The 23,401-nt window shown below is 42.3% G+C and overlaps 1 protein-coding gene and 1 long non-coding RNA gene across 2 annotated transcripts; both read left to right on the top strand.

Annotated features, from left to right (window-relative positions):
* The first annotated feature begins 1,340 nt into the window (after positions 1-1,340).
* On the top strand, positions 1,341-12,544 carry LOC110522008. Its single transcript, XM_036975531.1, has 21 exons — positions 1,341-1,506; positions 1,603-1,661; positions 1,748-1,828; positions 1,926-2,050; positions 2,677-2,820; positions 3,132-3,230; positions 3,335-3,493; positions 3,634-3,733; positions 3,926-4,146; positions 4,763-4,919; positions 5,111-5,334; positions 5,628-5,748; positions 6,049-6,245; positions 6,360-6,474; positions 6,687-6,856; positions 6,935-7,032; positions 7,187-7,317; positions 7,606-7,795; positions 12,016-12,157; positions 12,261-12,357; positions 12,431-12,544. Exons 1-21 carry the CDS (start codon positions 1,484-1,486, stop codon positions 12,502-12,504), a joined length of 2,727 nt encoding a protein of 908 aa, XP_036831426.1. The 5' UTR covers positions 1,341-1,483; the 3' UTR covers positions 12,505-12,544.
* A 7,561-nt stretch (positions 12,545-20,105) lies between these two features.
* On the top strand, positions 20,106-20,653 carry LOC118964393. The gene is made up of 3 exons (XR_005051440.1): positions 20,106-20,266; positions 20,370-20,466; positions 20,540-20,653. It is a non-coding gene; the product is annotated as an uncharacterized LOC118964393 (long non-coding RNA).
* The last annotated feature ends 2,748 nt before the right edge of the window (positions 20,654-23,401 follow it).

The following is a 23,401-nucleotide window of genomic DNA, read 5'->3' as shown; positions in this document are numbered from 1 at the left end:
AGGGGACGTTAGCTGCGAAGGTTGGAAGGTGAGAAGTTTCAGAGCTTGCGATAGGAATCCGGGGATATGGAGAGAAAAATAGGCCCGCTATGTTCTGGTTGAATCGCGTTGTACAAACTGGCGAGAGCTTTCCGAGCTAGAGGTTAGCTGATGACCATTAGCTGGCTGGTTTATGTTGGAGAGGCTCCAGTAATAGAGGCAAAGAAAAATACGTTAGAGAAAAAGCAAAGAAAGAAAAATATATAAAAATATATATACCCCATGTATATATATTTTTATATATTTTTCTTCGCATATCTTTTTAGATTTTTCTAAACCCTTACTTCAAAACACTCTCCTGCAACCCGCCTCACCCAATGTGGTGTGGACCTGCTTTTTCTCTAACGTATTTTTCTTTGCCTCTCTTACACGACAAGACGAAGGACAAATACGACAAATACGTCTGACTGCTACACCATCTTGGATCTTGAAGCGATTACTTCCTTTATGTCGGAAAGAAAGGCTGTATTGGTTGTAGCCAAACTGACACTCAACAAATGGCCAAAGTGGAGGGTGGTTGACAGCGAAAATTAAATTGGAGTCTTGTTTTCAAATACTATTTTTGTTCTCAAAATATTTTGGGGGAATTAAATGCATAAAGTCTTGCACTCCATTACAAAATATTTGATTGCAAAACATGTTTTTTATTTTGAAGCCTCGTTTTTGCTTTCAGAACAATTATTTTTGACGAAAAATAAAACAGTTGTTTTCAGATTTTTTGGGGGAGGCTTGAAAATAAAAAGGTTTTCCTCTCAACTAAAAGTCATCCATTTTTTGCAAGTTGGGGAGGGGGGCTAATAGCTGAACAATAGACTTTTCAACCTTTACTAAAGAATTGTCTAATAGCTGAGCTAGGTGTGAAAAAACAGGATCCTCACACAGACCAGATTTGCCCTAAAGACCAAGAGGGAGTTAGAGCACTGATTATGCTTTTGGGTCCCAATGTACTACTGTGTCTCTAACTGACAATGAATGGGCAATATAAACCAAATGTTTAACTAATAACTGTGCACGACTTCAAATGAAACAAGCAGGGAGCAAGTTTCGAACCCTCAACTCACTTGCATGAAGTCCAGTGTGCTGTCGACTGTGCACACTGCTGAAGCTGCAGTGTCCATAGAGCCCGTAATGACTTTTCAAATAAGTTGCTTTACGGGCAAGAAGGGGCAGAGCAGCTTTTCCAAAACTTGGTGCTCATTTTGGTTTTTGTCCTAACACTACACAGCTGATTCAGATTAACAAAGCTGGATGATTATTTGAATCAGCTTTGTAGGGCTAGGGGAATAAAAAGAAAATGTGCAGCCCTTTGGGGTTCAGGTGACTGAGTGTGGGAAGCCTTTGTCAGAGGGTAAAAGTTGCATACCCCTGGGCTGTAGGCTGCACACCTTGGGTCAAATATTAGGTTCTGTAGCTGTGCATTTTATCGAAACAATTCTGTTCTACAATGGTTCTTTTCCTTAGCTCAGGGTAAGTAGTAGCAGGCCTAGAACAGTCTTATGCGACGCAAACATTTGAGTTGTGTTCTTCTTAATCAATCATAATATTTTGTCAAATGCCTTACAGGTTGTTTTGCCTCTTGATGGCAGCTGTGGGCATAAAAGCACAACAGACACCTTCTATAAGTATGCATTTTGCACCCTACAAATTCAAGCACTAAGCATTTGACAATATATATTTTTTGAATTTTAACTAAGCTTTCCAATTCCAGATGACCTCCACGCTGAATGCCTTGGTAACGTTATTCGTTTGAGTGTCGCTCCTCTCTTTGAAGAGGTTGATGCTGTCTTCAGTGAGTTTGCCTCTTATGATTCTCTCTCTCCTTTCATAATTCATGGCTTGATATTGCTTGTCAACTATTGTGTTCACACCATCTCCATCCCTTCCAGATGACACACAAATCATTAACCTGACGCCTGGCCTTGCTACTCAGTGTGGATTCAGCTTTAAATTTGACCCCATGGGGAATGCCATGTTTTTTGCTTCTCTTCAAAACTGCTTTTCCCAACACATGGTAAGCGCTGTAGTGTTTGCTTGAACTTCAAATGGACAGTTTGCCTTTCAGTATCACTGCATTTGCAACCCATAATGTAGCAACGTCATTTTATTTATTTTACCTTTGACATGGAGTCATGCTGAGACCAGGCTCTTTTACATATGTCTCCTGGTGTATACAGGGCTCAAGTCAATATTTGCATCACTAGATGGAAAAATGAAATCATTGAAAACAAACACATTCTTCAGTAAAAATGTCCTCAATAAGCCCGAGTTGCCGTAGAGGTGGTAATTCATACAATTTTAGAGCATGGACGTTATTAGAAGTACGGTGCCAGAAACATTGAAGCAGTTTTACTGAACTCTGTGGCCACCCCTGGGTCTGGTATCTCTTACCTCTAAGTTAACGATGACAGAAGGTACAGCAGAAGTTTATGGAGGGCTTTCAGAGGGCCAGCCAACTTTCTGATAGACTGCAGTGATGTGAACTACTGAGCTCTTCTCCTGTAGTGTGGCTTCAATAGTGGCAGCTGCATTCATGTAGCCAATTTTGCCACAGTCTATAACTTGCATGAATGTCACCTGAATTATTTGTTTTTTTGCTATATAATGAAAGGCTTTTTTTCCCTTCCCCCTTCATTTTAGGATGATAAGATGTTCAGCTTGGTCATGCAGTTCAGGCTGCCAGGAAACCACATGACCGAAGACCCTGTGTATAGAGTGGGCAAAACCTGTAGCTACACCCCCTGGACCTCCCGAGAGATTCTGTGCGACCGCAACTACATGGAGGCAAGTGAGCAGAGCATGCCCTAATGGACATGTTTACAGTCAAGCTTGTCGTACTGCCTGTATAAATGATCTGTCTAGAGCTACAACTGTCCAGTGTTTCATTTCTTCTGTGACACAACATAGAGGTCTTGACTCTCTCTCAATTCCGCACGCCTCTTCAAAATGCACATAGGATAACTTTAGAGGTGAGGAATCTTGGCCTATTCTCAATGCATTTAAGGAGGCGAGTTGATAGATTGAGAACTGGCCCTTGATTTCCTATTGTATGGGAGGGAGAAAATGCATAGGGAATAATGGCCTTTCTTCTCTAGGTGTCTGTCAGAAGGACTCTTCCAGACATCCAAACCGTCCCCGGACAGCCCACTGGGGGCCCGAAAGCAAGCAGCGCCAACTTCCGGAGAGGAGCTGAGGTAGCCATATTTTATTTAATTTCATTACAAAATGACAGGATGGCGCTAAACAATGTGCTTTTATTGACAATTTGTTTAATTCATGTTTCCATTTCCTGAGACAGGCTGTTGCTTCAGGATACAAAATGACAGTTGTCTTTAGTCCTAGCAAGAAGGTCATGAATGTGGATGAGGTCCAAAGAAAGGGCTATGCGATAGCCAACACTCCCACACGGCTGGTGTTAAGAAGCCCTCATAATGCAGAGGAGACATACCTCCAGAATGTAAGCTGACTTCCTCCATGAACTGGGTCATGTTCAGTAGAGCAAACATTTGGAAAGCGTGGCCCTACCTGAACTCTGCAACATTGTTAATACGGTTTGCCCCACTGAACACGGCCCTGGTGTGGTTGCCCCCTGAACAGGTAGCTGGGGTTCCGATGCGGGTGCTCTCAACCTCAACCTTCTTTGAGCAGAAGTGGCTGGTTACTCGAGTAGATGCCACAGCTGTTTGTCCAACACCAGGTTGAGTGTGAAATCATTTAAGATCCTTTAAACCTAGTTCTTAATTGGCTCCAGACAAGACTTTCATTTGTGTTATGTAGTGTTCAGTTGGGAAAATGTTTTGGGGTGAACTGTTTCCAAATAATGGCACATTTGTTTTCAGTTGCAAAATGTTCTGTTATGATGTGTACTTGGCTTCTTGTGTCACTGCAGAGGCAGTGGTCTTTACTCCAGAAGTGATCACCTGGTACATGCCCAAGCACATAGACCCACTTTTCTCCTCTGATGCCTTCACTATGTTGGAGGTGTACATGGGAATTGACGCTAAGAGGCTGGACACTGAGGAAATGGCTGCCAGAAACTACTCGGTTTTAGTCACGGAGGCTCATATTATTGTTGAAATTCCGGTGGGGGCTGTTGGCGGCTATTTCAAGGTCAGCGTTGGATGAGTAAAATGTTCCTGTTTAATTTCTAAATCTTATTTGTAGAGCCTTCAGTGCTTTGCAGTAACCCTTTGCCATCTCTCATGGGTAAACTCCTAGAACCGTTTTGTGTAAAATGTTTCTTATTGAGCAATTGTCTGCTTAATCAGGCTAATATACAATGGATTGCAAATTGTGTGAATGCTGCATAAAATGACACTTAAACATACTCTACCGCTTGTCTTTGCAGTTTGTCCTTTAGCCGCTTGACATTTGAGACCAAATATCCACACTAAAGTATTGTTTACCGGACTTTTTAGGGAGCCGGTAGCTTTGCCACTGTCAACTGAATGCAAGCAACACTCGGCTGCTGTTTACATACTTTGCGTGTCAGTTGCTTTGAAAATGCACACTGCCGGAAATGCAAGTTGACAAGCGTATACCTACCAGCTCTCTAAAGTCTGGTAAACAATACTTTCCTTTGGATATTTTGTCTTAAATTACGAGCGGCTAAAAGACAAGCGGTAGAATGATTGTATTTAACTTTCTGGCTTATAAGGAACATTGACCTGTTTTTGCACTCCAATTGTGTATTACAGCCTGACTGCATCACTCGTCTCCCTTACAGAGCCATATTCAGGATGACCAGTACTTTGTCACTTACACCATTGAGCCCATGCTTGAGTTGCTGTGGATCGAGGAGGTCGCACACGAGGACACCAGCTACAAAGTCCTTTTCCCTATCACAACACCTCCGATGGCCAGGCCTCCACAAGTTCGCAACTGTGAGTCTGGTTTAGTTAAACAGTGCCTATGGTAATTTGGGATGCCTGGGTTGTTCATTAGGCACGACGAAACAGAAGAAAATGTACTGAAACGGGGAGGCAATACCCGGACTTATCCAATAACAAATGTCAATTTTCAACTTCCATTGTACCGCATTTCAAAATGTTTTCCTTTGTTTGCCAATGAACAGACACGCCCTTAGACACAGTTCCTGAGCAGGCAGTGTTTGTGCTTGAGTTGGGGACCTTCAACCTTGATGTGGAGCTGCTGAACATCACCTTTCCCACCATGGTGCTAACTGTTGCAGAGTGCAACGCCAGAGGCTTCAATGTTCAGGAGCAGAGATCCCCGGACAACACCTTGAAGACCTTCAGGATGGAGGTGCCCTTCTCAGACCCGGTGGTCGTCAAGGAGGTGTGTTTCTGTTAAATGCAAAGCCACACGCAGTGATTTGTACATGCCCTAATAAGTGGGACACCAACAAAATAGAAATAATGGCACAAATGTACTTTGTATCCCTCATTTACTCACGTGTTTCCATTATTTTGGCAGTTGCCAATAGTGCTTGATTTAGAGGAATGAGGGCAACATTACTTTAAGTATATAGTTTGTTTTAATAGTCCCCATATGTACTTATCACTTGATGTTGAATAAGGTTCTGTTAGCATTATTGTATCAATTGACCAATGCTTTTAACTTCACTACAGAGACGGGCGGAACAAGGTGTGTCAACCTTCACTCTTCAGCTGATCTACGGCCTGGTCGTCTTTCCAGAGTACGCTCCTTTCTCTCACTCTGCCGTTGTGGACGCTGTACTGCTGGACATCGGTATGTCTCTGGACTACGCCAAACTACTGTTGAATGGTTTCCTCTCGTTAATGATTGCCCTGACAGGAAATTGTCAGTGAAAGCCCAACTAGCCATACTGTAGGATTTTCCTATGCGGTCTCTCTACAAAGAAAATGTTAAGCTTTAGAGTATTTGGACCCCTTTGTCCTGTTCCTGATTTGCCAGGATCGTGTTTATTCAGGCCCACCGTTGCAAAACAAGGGCTTCTTCTTGGACAAGTTCAAGTAGTACCTTCCTCTTTTTTGTGCTTAATGAACACAACCCTGTTTGTCCTTGTAGTGCCACCCTCAGTCACTGGCAACTGTGATCAGGAGAACTTCCACATCACTGTGGACTACAGGAATCAAGGTCCCTTTTTCGTGGTCTTGGTTGGCCAGCGGCTGCTTAACCATGAGCTTGCTCAACAGTATTTAACAGAGGGCAACGGAGACTTCACCATCACGTTGCCCTTCTCTTCGCCGGACGCAGTGTTTGAGGTACGACGTTCTCCCAAAACATGTTAACCTAAATTGCTGCAGCTAGCCTCGCTTTCCTTACCCTGTATACATGCATACGATATTGGACTAATGAACTCTCCCATTGGTTCCCAGTCGGTTCACTCGTCCTCTGTCAGGAGCAGACTGGATGTGGCTCTGTTGAATCCTTACAACAACATGACCATCAAATACTTTTCCCTGGCTTGCAGCTTCCTCAAAACGCTGACTGGTTGGTTCTCAAACAATTGCTTCCGATAAATAGTCGTTTGACATGGTTACCAAACCTGGGTTCCTTGCAAATACTGTGAGTCTAATAGTAGTGCCACAGATGGGCATGGTTTGCACTTTTGGTGCTATTCCATTGGTTCAAGCTCAATTAAGTGTCACAAATACAGAACCCAGGTCTGATGGCTACCTGTCTTTTGCTCCCCCACCTCCAAGAGTGTTTCTCTAACGGAACGATGACTGCGCTGGCGGTGAAGGTGGAGTCTGCTCCCGGTCTGAACCCCGGTCAGCTGACCCTGAGCGACCCCGCCTGTGGTCCCACCTACAGCAACGATCGCTTCGCCTACTTCCACTTCACTGTGAACTCCTGTGGCACCACCAGGAAGGTAAAATGACGATTACCCTGAGGTGATACGGACTGTTTGCTTCTGCAGGCTGTAATAAGCAATTCCCCTCTACTACAGTTTATCAACAATGTCATGCTGTATGAGAACGAAATCTCCTTGCCAGATGAACTTGAGGTGAAGCTGAATGCCACGGTGTCTTCAGAGGAGGAATATCAGTAAGTGTATTACGCATCTCAATTGTGGATTTTATTGTTTTTTTTTTTTTTTTTTTTTTCCTTCAATTGCTCAATGCTTTGTATACAGGGAAAATGTGCCTCTACTACCAGTGTCCACTCCACTGCTTGAAGTTGCCTACATCCCTCTTTTTAGGTTAAAGGTTTCCTGCTACTACGTGGCCAACACCACTCGCACATTGGCCTTCCTGACCAGGCCGTGGGACCACAAGCCTTTTGTCGAGACTGGGACGGGTCGACTAATGGTCAGAATGAGACTCGCTCAGGGTAAGCGTGCGCAAATTCAGAATTTCAACTTGACCCCTAGCCTCTAAAAGAATCTTGGCAGGTCTCATTTACAAAACGATTCCCAAAAAATGCAAGCCTTGCGTTCTGAGAGCTACAAGTGTGGCTATGGAGTAACGGTGAGGAGTTGATTTGGGGTGGTAGTGTTGGCTATAAATGACTTGTGTTCATCGGGGCACAACAGGATATGATAAACGAGCGTTTCTTAATGGACAAGTTCAGATGGTGCCCACTGAACACGACCCCCGGTTGTCTTGTTCTTTGTTCCAGACGCCTCGTATAACACGTTCCACCAGGAGGAGGACTATCCAGTGGTGAGGTACCTGAGACAGCCTCTGCACTTTGAGGTGGAGCTGACCACGTCCTCTGACCCCAAGGTAGCGCTGGTGCTTGACCACTGCTGGGCCACCCTCAACGAGGACCGCGACTCTCGACCCCGGTGGAATCTCATCATTAATGGGTAACATGTTGTTTTTGGGCCTAAACAAGTGTTATTCCACAGGTGTGGTTCCTGAGTAATTAGCAACCTATCATGCTTGGCAGGCCATTTACTTTGGCTACCGTGGCTATGCCCCCATCCATAGGTCCTGAGTGGTCACAATGCTTAAAAAGCCGTGTGCGGTCTGTCACCAGATCGCCACCCAATTCTGGCACGTACGATCACATGCTTGTGGTCCCTGCAGCGTACCATTGGAACAGAACGCATGCTGCAACAAACGACTCTAAACCGCGTTGTCTGAAAAGCATCTAAACAATGTTTTGTACTGATGAGAAATAAATGTCTTCACAACTTTATTCCACCTTAAATGTTAACGTTATCATCTAGTCTAAATAACAGGTTTACTTGTTTTTCAATGTGATGCGGTACAAGGGAGCCATGTAAATCTAGTTTAGAAAATATGGCATGCCGTTCACTGCGCCCGTTGCCTGAGATCTTAACTTAGTTTGGCCACTTCAGCATGTGACAAATCTTTGTACTTGTTACGGCGTACACATGACAAGTAGTTTACAGTTAACTAATCAAAAAGCCAATTGTTGTCACCTCCCCAAATACAACCGTAGCACGAAAGCTAAACAGAGTTGCAAGATATAGCTCAATCCATTTTGGGGGGTTAAGTCCTTGGATGGTATTGTGGGGAGGATGATGCAGGAAACATTACTAAGATGGGGATTTATCAACAGTTTTTCTAAGCTAAATACCCCTGGAAAGGAGGGGTCTGATCTGGAAACCCTGAGGTACCATAGTTTACACTCTGATCCCGTGTTCAAATCAACTAACGACTTCAGTGCATTCAAGACAATGGGGGTACTCCAGTTGATCACCATAAGTCAGTCGAGTCTGACATCACGTAAGCGTTTAACCCGACTGCATTGTATGGCGTTAGCATTAGCTCATATTCAGTACCACCTTCAAAAGTGTTTTACACGCGTGTCCATTACAATCTAGGCAAAAATCAGAACGCATATGAATAAAACACTAAGTACATTATACTTACGGTACGCTACAGTAGAAACGACAACACGTTATGCAGAAAATAAGGCACTTTGATGTGAATGCACACATGTCCACAGTTATTTGTAAGGAAGGCAATAAATGTGCAAGGCCTGTATACCTGATCTGGGGAAGTGCTTGGAGTTTCTTTTGAAGGAAAGTTTGTCCGGCTCATTAAATTCTCAAATAGAAATGGGGTACTTTAGTGAATGACTGAATGAGGCAAACTTAGAAAATTAGCAGGTAGTGTGCCTTGGTTTGAGGTCAGTGCGGGTTAACTGTGCACATTTTGGAGCAGGGAGTGCAATGTGACATCACGTGCATAAAATCAACTCCCACTGGGGCGACTGAAGATATTTGGAACTCGCGTGTGAAAAGGTTGTTGGCGTTACCTACACCTTTTTACTCAATGTTATCCTTTTGGTTTGCTACAGTTCAGTGTTCAGCCGAACTGATGGTCAGTCGAATGGAAGTCAAGCTTAGCTTGCCTTTCCGATTGGTTTCATACAACTGCTCTTAACACTGACTGAATACTTGTTGGTTTTGGGTTGACTTCAGGCACAAGTGACCTCTTGTGTTTAAAACAGTTATTGCACTAAACGTAAAGGATGGTTCACACGCCTGTCCAGCATGGATGTTTGAAACGGAATAGGATCAGTTGACAGGACGCCGCTTTCAATGGAATTTCCTGTCCTAGAGGAATGCGCTAATTGGGAGTTGCTAAACATGAACAAATACCACGGTCAAGTGTAGCAGCTTGCTGGCTAATGTTCATATTTTAAAAAATGTTACTACATTTTTGATTTGGGTGAGCACTTTGCCACAGATGGACACTGCTGGCCTAATTTTTCTCAAGAATTTAAATTGGGTAACTATTGAAAGATGACTTATTTTTCCTACATTGTAATGGACTTATGATTATGCATGCTGCAAATGACACTTTATTTTGCGGGTGCCTTTTCAGTATCTGGATACATGTTACACCAAGCAGTGTAGTGAAGCAACGTTATTGGTCAAACCATTCATTTGGGGGATCGGGTTTGCAAAATGCTAACAAATCACGCAATTTGACCATTTTTGTGAAATGGTCGCAAGAACCTATATTTGTCAATGTGGACAAGGCTCATCTATCACGGAAGTAACTTTGCAACTTAAATCAGAAATTTCATAGCAGTTTTAAAAAGACAGGCTGAATGTTTTGTGTATCATAGGAAAAGACACCATTCACATGGCTGTGCACCAAATGGGCAGTTTAGATTTGTCACTTCAGCTGCAACTATATCGTTTGCAAAATCGTGGCCATTGTCTGTCAGCTCAAGTGGATTTGTACTGGTGTGGGCGTTTGTCTCTTAATATAATGTCTTCAGATTTCACAAATCCTTTTTGCTAATTTCTGGCAGTTAAACAGTAAATGATAAACCTCCCAAAGATGCAAATAAAAAAAGTAGGCCTAAACTTTCAATGCGTAGGTTACTTTGTATAGTAGAGCTACGTTTGAATCCGATGCCATGGGTGTAGAATTTATTTTGAGACCACTTTCCGACAGCGGAAGAATTGCTTTGGCGCATTGCATGAAATTCTTAATTAAAATGAAGTACTTATTTTGAAAAATATGATTGCCTTGTTGATACCGAGTGTCTATTCGGCAACTTTGGTTAAACTAGTCAATTGATCAATATTCAGGTCGCCTGTAGTCTGATCATTTAGAATTAAGAACCATTTAGAGGGACATCTCACCTCATGTCAATGTAATTGAATATACATGTTTGACATCTGTCATTTAACAAGCTATAAAAGCCATTGCAGTAGACAAAGTAATGTTGTTGGTGAGAAGCTAAATGTGCATTTTTGTTTTTCAAATAGGCAGCTCAATTTCTGTTCTTTTAAAATAAAATGGCCTAAATCAGATTCATCCAGGTCTGATGGGCCAAAAGATCAGAAATTAAAACCAACAAACCACTGTCGTGACGTGACCTTGAATTCTGAGGACTGTTTAATTGTTAGCCGACTCTAAATGAATCATGTTAGGATTTGGGGTGCCGAGGAAGCGGTTTTAAAGAGTTACCGTCTCCCTACTTAAACTCGACGGCAGAAATCTATTCCATTGATAGTCAACTTATTATCCATGACATCGTATCCTCCTTGCAGCTGCAAAACCCCAACCTTATGATTCAGTACTATACAAATTGGTTTAATTGAATTGCTAGCTAAACACAGGTCCCTAGCGGACTGACACAATATGATGGCTTGTTACAAGATGTCTCCCCCCCCCCCCCCCCCCCCCCGTTCCAGAAGGGACACTTGTCGTTGATACATTTTTGAACACACAAACTGGCCCCAGCTTGGAGGAAAAGCATTTATGTGGGATGGCGCTGTGGAAAGGTAGGTGGTTGGGTCTTCTCTCTGATTGGCTACAAGAGGTCACAATGTCGTTGGTTGCTCGTGGCTCCAATGACGCGTCTTGAACAGAACTACAGGATGGATTATCCTTTCACTCGTTCTGGAAGATGGGCTAATCAACCCTGTCGCTGATTCCTCAGTGGGTGATGAGAGTAGGATGGTTTGGATATAGTAGCAGAATGGTCCCACTTAAGGTTGCTTTTCTAGGTACTTGTGAGTTTAGGAAAGTTTCAAACGTGTAGCTTGCGCCTCACGGTTTTCTGGTCTAATGTTAATTTCTGTTACCAGTCCTTTTATGCACTCTGGCCGCCGGGGACGGTTCTGTCAGTCTGACCCGCTCTGATGTCCCTCGTGGCATAGCTACTTACTATGCACATTTTCTAGGGGAGTTTCTCTAACACGTTCAAAAGTGAATACTGGAACAATATTTCTAACATAAGACTGGTCAGAGATTAGCTATAGAAAATGAATGTCATAATGGTTTTTATTTTGATTTGTAAAAAGGAAATCCTAGAAAAGTGCTCACTCTACAGGTAGGAAGTCTTGAGCCTTTACATTGTATATGAAATATGTTTTTTAAAGATATGGTGATTTTTGGTGGGAAAAGCCTGTTAACAAAGACATTCCTTTAGTTCATACTGGAGGGGGAGAAATAACCCACTTCTGCTGTAAATTGATCTGATCCTCACAGGACAGTCATGACACCACCACAAGACTTTGTACACAAGGGGGTTGGTGTTTGCAGTGTTTTCTTGTGCCTAACTTAGTCCCTCTCTCTACACTGGCAGCTGTGAGAACCCCGGTGATCCATACCGTGTGGTCTTCCACCCGGTGGTAGCTGACGCCAGGGTCCACTTCCCCCCTCACGTCAAACGCTTTGAGGTCTATATGTTTGCCTTCGCCGAGGATGCGGTTGAGCCGGGTGGCCAGGTAACGAAGTTCACCCAACAAGCTTTATTGGTTAATTTTGTGTGTGGCATTCATCCATTATTTATTTTTTTAAATCTGACTCCATGAAATCTTTGATTCCTAGGTCTTTGTCCATTGTGATGTGGGCATCTGTGATGCCAGTAGTCCCTCTGGCGGCCCCTGTAGTGGACAATGTGTGAATCAGGACAACCCGAAAAGAGGTTGGTCTTGTTTTATGCTTTTCAGACCCTGGCAGACCATAACTGAACTAATAGCTTCTCTCTCTCTCAACAGGACAACGACATGTCAAAGACCTCTTTGAGGAGCGTCATTTATATGTTTCTTCTGGATACATTCTTTGGGTGTAATGTCTCTAACATGTCAAATAAAGTGTTCTATATAAAACAATCCTAACTGTTGGACTACCTTAATTGTATCTGATTTGCGTTTAACACCAAGGCGCATGTAGTAGGCTTGTCATCTGACGTGTATCAATCAACCCTTTTGTAAGCATGGAACTCTGAACCATCCACCGGAGGGAGATAAATGTTGCACACCAATTTCCTGTCTAAGACAAACAATGGGTGTCAAAACAAGCTTTCCAATGTCCAGTAGGATGAACTGACTCAATGTTATAGCAGATGGTGTTTTGCCAAAGTGAGGTCAACAGGGCTGTGGTTGGATGCAGTGTTGGTAATTTTCAACTGAAATTACAACTTTCCTTGATACCTCTCACTAGCTTGGTTTCCATCCAAATATGAACATTTCTTCTGTAATTATATACATGTCAATCTCATGGCTCAAATGGGAAGAGCTTGACTTCATCACTACTAGTTTTTGTAAGAAATGTTGACAAGCTGAATGTACCGAGCTGTCTGTTTTTAAACTACTAGCACACAGCTCGGACACCCATGCATTCTTCAATCTCCAAGACCGAACTACGGAAGGTACAAACGTTTGTGCAGCCAGATTTTTTTTAAATTTTTTAAATCAAAGTTAAAATATGAAAATCGCTATTTAGCAAGTTACCTGACTAGCTAGTGTTAGGAGAGAATTTGTCATTTGTCTTTTAGGGACTCCTTAGAACCAACAAACCAGGATGTTGTCTTGTGAAACAGTGGATGTAAAGAATCTACATGGCTAAAGCATTCACTGCACAATTGTAAGCTTGCCTTGTAATGCAGCTGAAGTAACATGCTTATTGTGTTGGATTAAAAATAACTATGAAGCCGATCTGGCTACACGTTCTGAACTAATATTCATACCAATCTATGAACCTCATTAATGAAGCTTAGAGTAGAATATACCTTTATACACATGTATTTTAGTTGTTACCACACATGAGATTCCTATTTTGTAGCCTGTATATTGAATATATTCACCGATCATGCACTCTTCCTTGGCAAATAAAGGTGTGGTTCAGATATGACAAACGCCATTATTTGTATGTATTACAATTATACACCTCAACAGCTTTTACTGCTCCTGGGATATCAATGATTACACACAGGAAAAAAAATCCTATGCATATCTGAGGACACAGGATAGTGTTTCAACCAGTGGAGAATGTGAAACGCTTTATTGAAAGTGCATTTTAATTGTAAAAGTTCAATCTTGGGCGGGCAGGTGGTTAGAGCGTTGACTAGTAACCAGAAGGTTGCAAGATCGAATCCCTGAGCAGAAAAGGTAAACATCTGTCCTTCTGCCCCTGAACAAGGCAGTTCCTAGGCTGTCATTCTGACCTGAAATGCCTAGTTAAAAGGAAGGCAAATCTCTACTTCAATGCACATATGGTGTGCATTAGATGAGGTGGGGGGAGAGAGCATATGATTCATGAATGACAGTGCTTCCCTAATATTCTCAGTTCATCCCAATTCCGCTGTCGGGACTGGATTCCTCTCACATCAAAACATACCTGCAGACGAGACCATGATTAAGCCATTTTATTCTAACACGGTCAGTCATCTTGGATCATTAACTCTGGGATTTCAATGTAAAGCATCTCTTTAATAATACTTCCTGTTGACTCAACCAAGTGACATCTCTATGATCAGGCCATGCCCTCTGTCAGCCAGTTCAGATGCAGGAGGGGTTCAACAAAACCGCTGATATAACCTAGATGGATGCTGTGGACACCACACACACACAAGTGGCTAGAGTGCCTTAAGCTGAAAAACAGACCCATGAGGACAAACAATCGAAGAATGCCAATAGGTGTTTGCGTCACATACCGTGTACCTGAAACGTTTATATAGAGGGCTGTTTCTCACCACTTGTTTATTGCAAGGCTAACCCATGACTTGGCAGCAACAGATAGTCCAGTGGAAATGTTTGCGGTGTGCAGCTGACGTCTTAAAAAACCCTTAATTCATGCAAGCGAGAGATTCCACGGAGAAAAATAACAGTTTTTAATTACCTCTGGTTATGGACACTGTGCCAGCAATAAAGCTTCCACGGCCTGGTCCTCACACAGTGAACATCTGGCAATATCTACATGTTCGACCCCCTTGGTCAGCTCGCTCTCAAAGTAAAGAACTGAGATATGACCCTTCAATCTAAAGCAGCACATGTCATTTTTTTAGGATATGTCAATACAGCCCAGTGCTGCTTACCTGAGATGCCATCTTTGTTGGTGTCCGCTTTGACTTCCTTTTCTTTTGGGAAAAAGTTGCTTTCAGAACAATTATTTTTGATTTCGACAAAAAGACGCCTATTGTCACGCCCTGGTCTTAGTATTTTGTGTTTTCTGTATTTTGAACAGGCCAGGGTGTGACATGGGTTAGTTTGTGGTGTGTTTTGTCTAGGGGTTTGTTGTAGGTTATGGGATAGTGAGTGGTTAGTGGGGTTGTCTATAATAGTCTATGGCTGCCTGGAGTGGTTCTCAATCAGAGGCAGGTGTTTATCGTTGTCTCTGATTGGGAACCATATTTAGGCAGCCATATTCTTTGAGTGTTTCGTGGGTGATTGTTCCTGTCTCTGTTTGTTTGCACCAGATAAGGCTGTTTAGGTTTTCACGTTTCTTGTTTTGTATTGTTCGTGTTCATCTTTCATTAAAGATGAATCAAAATAACCACGTTGCATTTTGGTCCTTTCCTTCGACGGAAGAAAACCGTAACACCTATAACAATTTGACTGTGAATCACCACACCTTCATACAAACTTGCTACTGTATGCAGAGACAGAGAAAGACAGCAGAGCAAATATACTTAGACTTGAGTATTTCAACAACTCTTCTCTTCCAACTCGTTTGGCAATCATATGTACCTACGGGGAAAGGATGGCCAGCTGCACAGGAGAGTGATTTTTACTAAACAGGAGAAAGAGGCCTGTACTGACAGATGCATGCTGGATATTTCCCAGTGAAGCGCATGAATGCCAAAATCAACCTACGCTTCTTCTGATGGGGAATTGTCAAGGAGTTGGACAGCTGGGCAAGTGAAATAACCATTTGTTTATCAATAACATTCTATTATCACTCAGTTAATTATCACCCAGTTAGGGGGAGTGATGAACTCTACAGCAGTCTCACTACTCAATCGCTGGTTGAAAACTGTATTCTGCCCTTCCCAAAAGAGAATTTGTAGATAACTGGCCCTCTTTCTGGGACTCGCCCACATACAGGACCGAGCCTGGCCTGCTGAGAAGTGACGGACTCCATCCTAGCTGGAGGGGTGCTCGCATCTATGAACATAGACAGGGCTCTTACTCCTCTAGCTCTACAATGAGAGAGGGTGCAGGCCAGGCAGCCTGCCAGCTTTGTGGAGTCTGCCACTAGCACAGTGTAGCCATCGTCGAATCAAGTTGTCCAACATGTCTCCGAACCTACTCAATGCCACAGTCATACTGTGGACCTAGTTTTGTCCCGTTTAATAAATATTGTGGAGCTTAATGTTTTTCCTCATTATCCTGGGCTATCGGACCACCATTTTATTCCATTTGCAATCGCAACAAATTATCTGCTCAGACCCCAACCAAGGATCATCAAAAGCCGTGCTATAAATTCCCGGACAACCCAAAAGATTCCTTGATGCACTTCCAGACTCCCTCCACCTACCCAAGGACGTCAGGGTACAACAATAAGTTAACCACCTAACTGAGGAACAAAATTTTACCTTGCGTAATACCCTAGATGCAGTCGTACCCCTAAAAACAAAAAACATTTTTCTTAATAATTATCCTCTACGGGATCGGTGTCCCTAAACTGGGACAGTTGTTGCTCAGTATGCGATAATGTGACAAGAATGAAGTTATTGCTGAAGTTGAACTTCAGCATGTGACAAATCTTTGTACTTGTTACGGCGTACACATGACAAGTAGTTTACAGTTAACTAATCAAAAAGCCAATTGTTGTCACCTCCCCAAATACAACCGTAGCACGAAAGCTAAACAGAGTTGCAAGATATAGCTCAATCCATTTTGGGGGGTTAAGTCCTTGGATGGTATTGTGGGGAGGATGATGCAGGAAACATTACTAAGATGGGGATTTATCAACAGTTTTTCTAAGCTAAATACCCCTGGAAAGGAGGGGTCTGATCTGGAAACCCTGAGGTACCATAGTTTACACTCTGATCCCGTGTTCAAATCAACTAACGACTTCAGTGCATTCAAGACAATGGGGGTACTCCAGTTGATCACCATAAGTCAGTCGAGTCTGACATCACGTAAGCGTTTAACCCGACTGCATTGTATGGCGTTAGCATTAGCTCATATTCAGTACCACCTTCAAAAGTGTTTTACACGCATGTCCATTACAATCTAGGCAAAAATCAGAACGCATATGAATAAAACACTAAGTACATTATACTTACGGTACGCTACAGTAGAAACGACAACACGTTATGCAGAAAATAAGGCACTTTGATGTGAATGCACACATGTCCACAGTTATTTGTAAGGAAGGCAATAAATGTGCAAGGCCTGTATACCTGATCTGGGGAAGTGCTTGGAGTTTCTTTTGAAGGAAAGTTTGTCCGGCTCATTAAATTCTCAAATAGAAATGGGGTACTTTAGTGAATGACTGAATGAGGCAAACTTAGAAAATTAGCAGGTAGTGTGCCTTGGTTTGAGGTCAGTGCGGGTTAACTGTGCACATTTTGGAGCAGGGAGTGCAATGTGACATCACGTGCATAAAATCAACTCCCACTGGGGCGACTGAAGATATTTGGAACTCGCGTGTGAAAAGGTTGTTGGCGTTACCTACACCTTTTTACTCAATGTTATCCTTTTGGTTTGCTACAGTTCAGTGTTCAGCCGAACTGATGGTCAGTCGAATGGAAGTCAAGCTTAGCTTGCCTTTCCGATTGGTTTCATACAACTGCTCTTAACACTGACTGAATACTTGTTGGTTTTGGGTTGACTTCAGGCACAAGTGACCTCTTGTGTTTAAAACAGTTATTGCACTAAACGTAAAGGATGGTTCACACGCCTGTCCAGCATGGATGTTTGAAACGGAATAGGATCAGTTGACAGGACGCCGCTTTCAATGGAATTTCCTGTCCTAGAGGAATGCGCTAATTGGGAGTTGCTAAACATGAACAAATACCACGGTCAAGTGTAGCAGCTTGCTGGCTAATGTTCATATTTTAAAAAATGTTACTACATTTTTGATTTGGGTGAGCACTTTGCCACAGATGGACACTGCTGGCCTAATTTTTCTCAAGAATTTAAATTGGGTAACTATTGAAAGATGACTTATTTTTCCTACATTGTAATGGACTTATGATTATGCATGCTGCAAATGACACTTTATTTTGCGGGTGCCTTTTCAGTATCTGGATACATGTTACACCAAGCAGTGTAGTGAAGCAACGTTATTGGTCAAACCATTCATTTGGGGGATCGGGTTTGCAAAATGCTAACAAATCACGCAATTTGACCATTTTTGTGAAATGGTCGCAAGAACCTATATTTGTCAATGTGGACAAGGCTCATCTATCACGGAAGTAACTTTGCAACTTAAATCAGAAATTTCATAGCAGTTTTAAAAAGACAGGCTGAATGTTTTGTGTATCATAGGAAAAGACACCATTCACATGGCTGTGCACCAAATGGGCAGTTTAGATTTGTCACTTCAGCTGCAACTATATCGTTTGCAAAATCGTGGCCATTGTCTGTCAGCTCAAGTGGATTTGTACTGGTGTGGGCGTTTGTCTCTTAATATAATGTCTTCAGATTTCACAAATCCTTTTTGCTAATTTCTGGCAGTTAAACAGTAAATGATAAACCTCCCAAAGATGCAAATAAAAAAAGTAGGCCTAAACTTTCAATGCGTAGGTTACTTTGTATAGTAGAGCTACGTTTGAATCCGATGCCATGGGTGTAGAATTTATTTTGAGACCACTTTCCGACAGCGGAAGAATTGCTTTGGCGCATTGCATGAAATTCTTAATTAAAATGAAGTACTTATTTTGAAAAATATGATTGCCTTGTTGATACCGAGTGTCTATTCGGCAACTTTGGTTAAACTAGTCAATTGATCAATATTCAGGTCGCCTGTAGTCTGATCATTTAGAATTAAGAACCATTTAGAGGGACATCTCACCTCATGTCAATGTAATTGAATATACATGTTTGACATCTGTCATTTAACAAGCTATAAAAGCCATTGCAGTAGACAAAGTAATGTTGTTGGTGAGAAGCTAAATGTGCATTTTTGTTTTTCAAATAGGCAGCTCAATTTCTGTTCTTTTAAAATAAAATGGCCTAAATCAGATTCATCCAGGTCTGATGGGCCAAAAGATCAGAAATTAAAACCAACAAACCACTGTCGTGACGTGACCTTGAATTCTGAGGACTGTTTAATTGTTAGCCGACTCTAAATGAATCATGTTAGGATTTGGGGTGCCGAGGAAGCGGTTTTAAAGAGTTACCGTCTCCCTACTTAAACTCGACGGCAGAAATCTATTCCATTGATAGTCAACTTATTATCCATGACATCGTATCCTCCTTGCAGCTGCAAAACCCCAACCTTATGATTCAGTACTATACAAATTGGTTTAATTGAATTGCTAGCTAAACACAGGTCCCTAGCGGACTGACACAATATGATGGCTTGTTACAAGATGTCTCCCCCCCCCCCCCCCCCCGTTCCAGAAGGGACACTTGTCGTTGATACATTTTTGAACACACAAACTGGCCCCAGCTTGGAGGAAAAGCATTTATGTGGGATGGCGCTGTGGAAAGGTAGGTGGTTGGGTCTTCTCTCTGATTGGCTACAAGAGGTCACAATGTCGTTGGTTGCTCGTGGCTCCAATGACGCGTCTTGAACAGAACTACAGGATGGATTATCCTTTCACTCGTTCTGGAAGATGGGCTAATCAACCCTGTCGCTGATTCCTCAGTGGGTGATGAGAGTAGGATGGTTTGGATATAGTAGCAGAATGGTCCCACTTAAGGTTGCTTTTCTAGGTACTTGTGAGTTTAGGAAAGTTTCAAACGTGTAGCTTGCGCCTCACGGTTTTCTGGTCTAATGTTAATTTCTGTTACCAGTCCTTTTATGCACTCTGGCCGCCGGGGACGGTTCTGTCAGTCTGACCCGCTCTGATGTCCCTCGTGGCATAGCTACTTACTATGCACATTTTCTAGGGGAGTTTCTCTAACACGTTCAAAAGTGAATACTGGAACAATATTTCTAACATAAGACTGGTCAGAGATTAGCTATAGAAAATGAATGTCATAATGGTTTTTATTTTGATTTGTAAAAAGGAAATCCTAGAAAAGTGCTCACTCTACAGGTAGGAAGTCTTGAGCCTTTACATTGTATATGAAATATGTTTTTTAAAGATATGGTGATTTTTGGTGGGAAAAGCCTGTTAACAAAGACATTCCTTTAGTTCATACTGGAGGGGGAGAAATAACCCACTTCTGCTGTAAATTGATCTGATCCTCACAGGACAGTCATGACACCACCACAAGACTTTGTACACAAGGGGGTTGGTGTTTGCAGTGTTTTCTTGTGCCTAACTTAGTCCCTCTCTCTACACTGGCAGCTGTGAGAACCCCGGTGATCCATACCGTGTGGTCTTCCACCCGGTGGTAGCTGACGCCAGGGTCCACTTCCCCCCTCACGTCAAACGCTTTGAGGTCTATATGTTTGCCTTCGCCGAGGATGCGGTTGAGCCGGGTGGCCAGGTAACGAAGTTCACCCAACAAGCTTTATTGGTTAATTTTGTGTGTGGCATTCATCCATTATTTATTTTTTTAAATCTGACTCCATGAAATCTTTGATTCCTAGGTCTTTGTCCATTGTGATGTGGGCATCTGTGATGCCAGTAGTCCCTCTGGCGGCCCCTGTAGTGGACAATGTGTGAATCAGGACAACCCGAAAAGAGGTTGGTCTTGTTTTATGCTTTTCAGACCCTGGCAGACCATAACTGAACTAATAGCTTCTCTCTCTCTCAACAGGACAACGACATGTCAAAGACCTCTTTGAGGAGCGTCATTTATATGTTTCTTCTGGATACATTCTTTGGGTGTAATGTCTCTAACATGTCAAATAAAGTGTTCTATATAAAACAATCCTAACTGTTGGACTACCTTAATTGTATCTGATTTGCGTTTAACACCAAGGCGCATGTAGTAGGCTTGTCATCTGACGTGTATCAATCAACCCTTTTGTAAGCATGGAACTCTGAACCATCCACCGGAGGGAGATAAATGTTGCACACCAATTTCCTGTCTAAGACAAACAATGGGTGTCAAAACAAGCTTTCCAATGTCCAGTAGGATGAACTGACTCAATGTTATAGCAGATGGTGTTTTGCCAAAGTGAGGTCAACAGGGCTGTGGTTGGATGCAGTGTTGGTAATTTTCAACTGAAATTACAACTTTCCTTGATACCTCTCACTAGCTTGGTTTCCATCCAAATATGAACATTTCTTCTGTAATTATATACATGTCAATCTCATGGCTCAAATGGGAAGAGCTTGACTTCATCACTACTAGTTTTTGTAAGAAATGTTGACAAGCTGAATGTACCGAGCTGTCTGTTTTTAAACTACTAGCACACAGCTCGGACACCCATGCATTCTTCAATCTCCAAGACCGAACTACGGAAGGTACAAACGTTTGTGCAGCCAGATTTTTTTTAAATTTTTTAAATCAAAGTTAAAATATGAAAATCGCTATTTAGCAAGTTACCTGACTAGCTAGTGTTAGGAGAGAATTTGTCATTTGTCTTTTAGGGACTCCTTAGAACCAACAAACCAGGATGTTGTCTTGTGAAACAGTGGATGTAAAGAATCTACATGGCTAAAGCATTCACTGCACAATTGTAAGCTTGCCTTGTAATGCAGCTGAAGTAACATGCTTATTGTGTTGGATTAAAAATAACTATGAAGCCGATCTGGCTACACGTTCTGAACTAATATTCATACCAATCTATGAACCTCATTAATGAAGCTTAGAGTAGAATATACCTTTATACACATGTATTTTAGTTGTTACCACACATGAGATTCCTATTTTGTAGCCTGTATATTGAATATATTCACCGATCATGCACTCTTCCTTGGCAAATAAAGGTGTGGTTCAGATATGACAAACGCCATTATTTGTATGTATTACAATTATACACCTCAACAGCTTTTACTGCTCCTGGGATATCAATGATTACACACAGGAAAAAAAATCCTATGCATATCTGAGGACACAGGATAGTGTTTCAACCAGTGGAGAATGTGAAACGCTTTATTGAAAGTGCATTTTAATTGTAAAAGTTCAATCTTGGGCGGGCAGGTGGTTAGAGCGTTGACTAGTAACCAGAAGGTTGCAAGATCGAATCCCTGAGCAGAAAAGGTAAACATCTGTCCTTCTGCCCCTGAACAAGGCAGTTCCTAGGCTGTCATTCTGACCTGAAATGCCTAGTTAAAAGGAAGGCAAATCTCTACTTCAATGCACATATGGTGTGCATTAGATGAGGTGGGGGGAGAGAGCATATGATTCATGAATGACAGTGCTTCCCTAATATTCTCAGTTCATCCCAATTCCGCTGTCGGGACTGGATTCCTCTCACATCAAAACATACCTGCAGACGAGACCATGATTAAGCCATTTTATTCTAACACGGTCAGTCATCTTGGATCATTAACTCTGGGATTTCAATGTAAAGCATCTCTTTAATAATACTTCCTGTTAAATCAACCGAGTGACATCTCTATGATCAGGCCATGCCCTCTGTCAGCCAGTTCAGATGCAGGAGGGGTTCAACAAAACCGCTGATATAACCTAGATGGATGCTGTGGACACCACACACACACAAGTGGCTAGAGTGCCTTAAGCTGAAAAACAGACCCATGAGGACAAACAATCGAAGAATGCCAATAGGTGTTTGCGTCACATACCGTGTACCTGAAACGTTTATATAGAGGGCTGTTTCTCACCACTTGTTTATTGCAAGGCTAACCCATGACTTGGCAGCAACAGATAGTCCAGTGGAAATGTTTGCGGTGTGCAGCTGACGTCTTAAAAAACCCTTAATTCATGCAAGCGAGAGATTCCACGGAGAAAAATAACAGTTTTTAATTACCTCTGGTTATGGACACTGTGCCAGCAATAAAGCTTCCACGGCCTGGTCCTCACACAGTGAACATCTGGCAATATCTACATGTTCGACCCCCTTGGTCAGCTCGCTCTCAAAGTAAAGAACTGAGATATGACCCTTCAATCTAAAGCAGCACATGTCATTTTTTTAGGATATGTCAATACAGCCCAGTGCTGCTTACCTGAGATGCCATCTTTGTTGGTGTCCGCTTTGACTTCCTTTTCTTTTGGGAAAAAGTTGCTTTCAGAACAATTATTTTTGATTTCGACAAAAAGACGCCTATTGTCACGCCCTGGTCTTAGTATTTTGTGTTTTCTGTATTTTGAACAGGCCAGGGTGTGACATGGGTTAGTTTGTGGTGTGTTTTGTCTAGGGGTTTGTTGTAGGTTATGGGATAGTGAGTGGTTAGTGGGGTTGTCTATAATAGTCTATGGCTGCCTGGAGTGGTTCTCAATCAGAGGCAGGTGTTTATCGTTGTCTCTGATTGGGAACCATATTTAGGCAGCCATATTCTTTGAGTGTTTCGTGGGTGATTGTTCCTGTCTCTGTTTGTTTGCACCAGATAAGGCTGTTTAGGTTTTCACGTTTCTTGTTTTGTATTGTTCGTGTTCATCTTTCATTAAAGATGAATCAAAATAACCACGTTGCATTTTGGTCCTTTCCTTCGACGGAAGAAAACCGTAACACCTATAACAATTTGACTGTGAATCACCACACCTTCATAC

Source organism: Oncorhynchus mykiss, chromosome 4, assembly GCF_013265735.2.
Source record: "Oncorhynchus mykiss isolate Arlee chromosome 4, USDA_OmykA_1.1, whole genome shotgun sequence".
Taxonomy (NCBI): Eukaryota; Metazoa; Chordata; class Actinopteri; order Salmoniformes; family Salmonidae; genus Oncorhynchus; species Oncorhynchus mykiss.
This window is presented reverse-complemented; position numbering and strand designations above follow the sequence as displayed.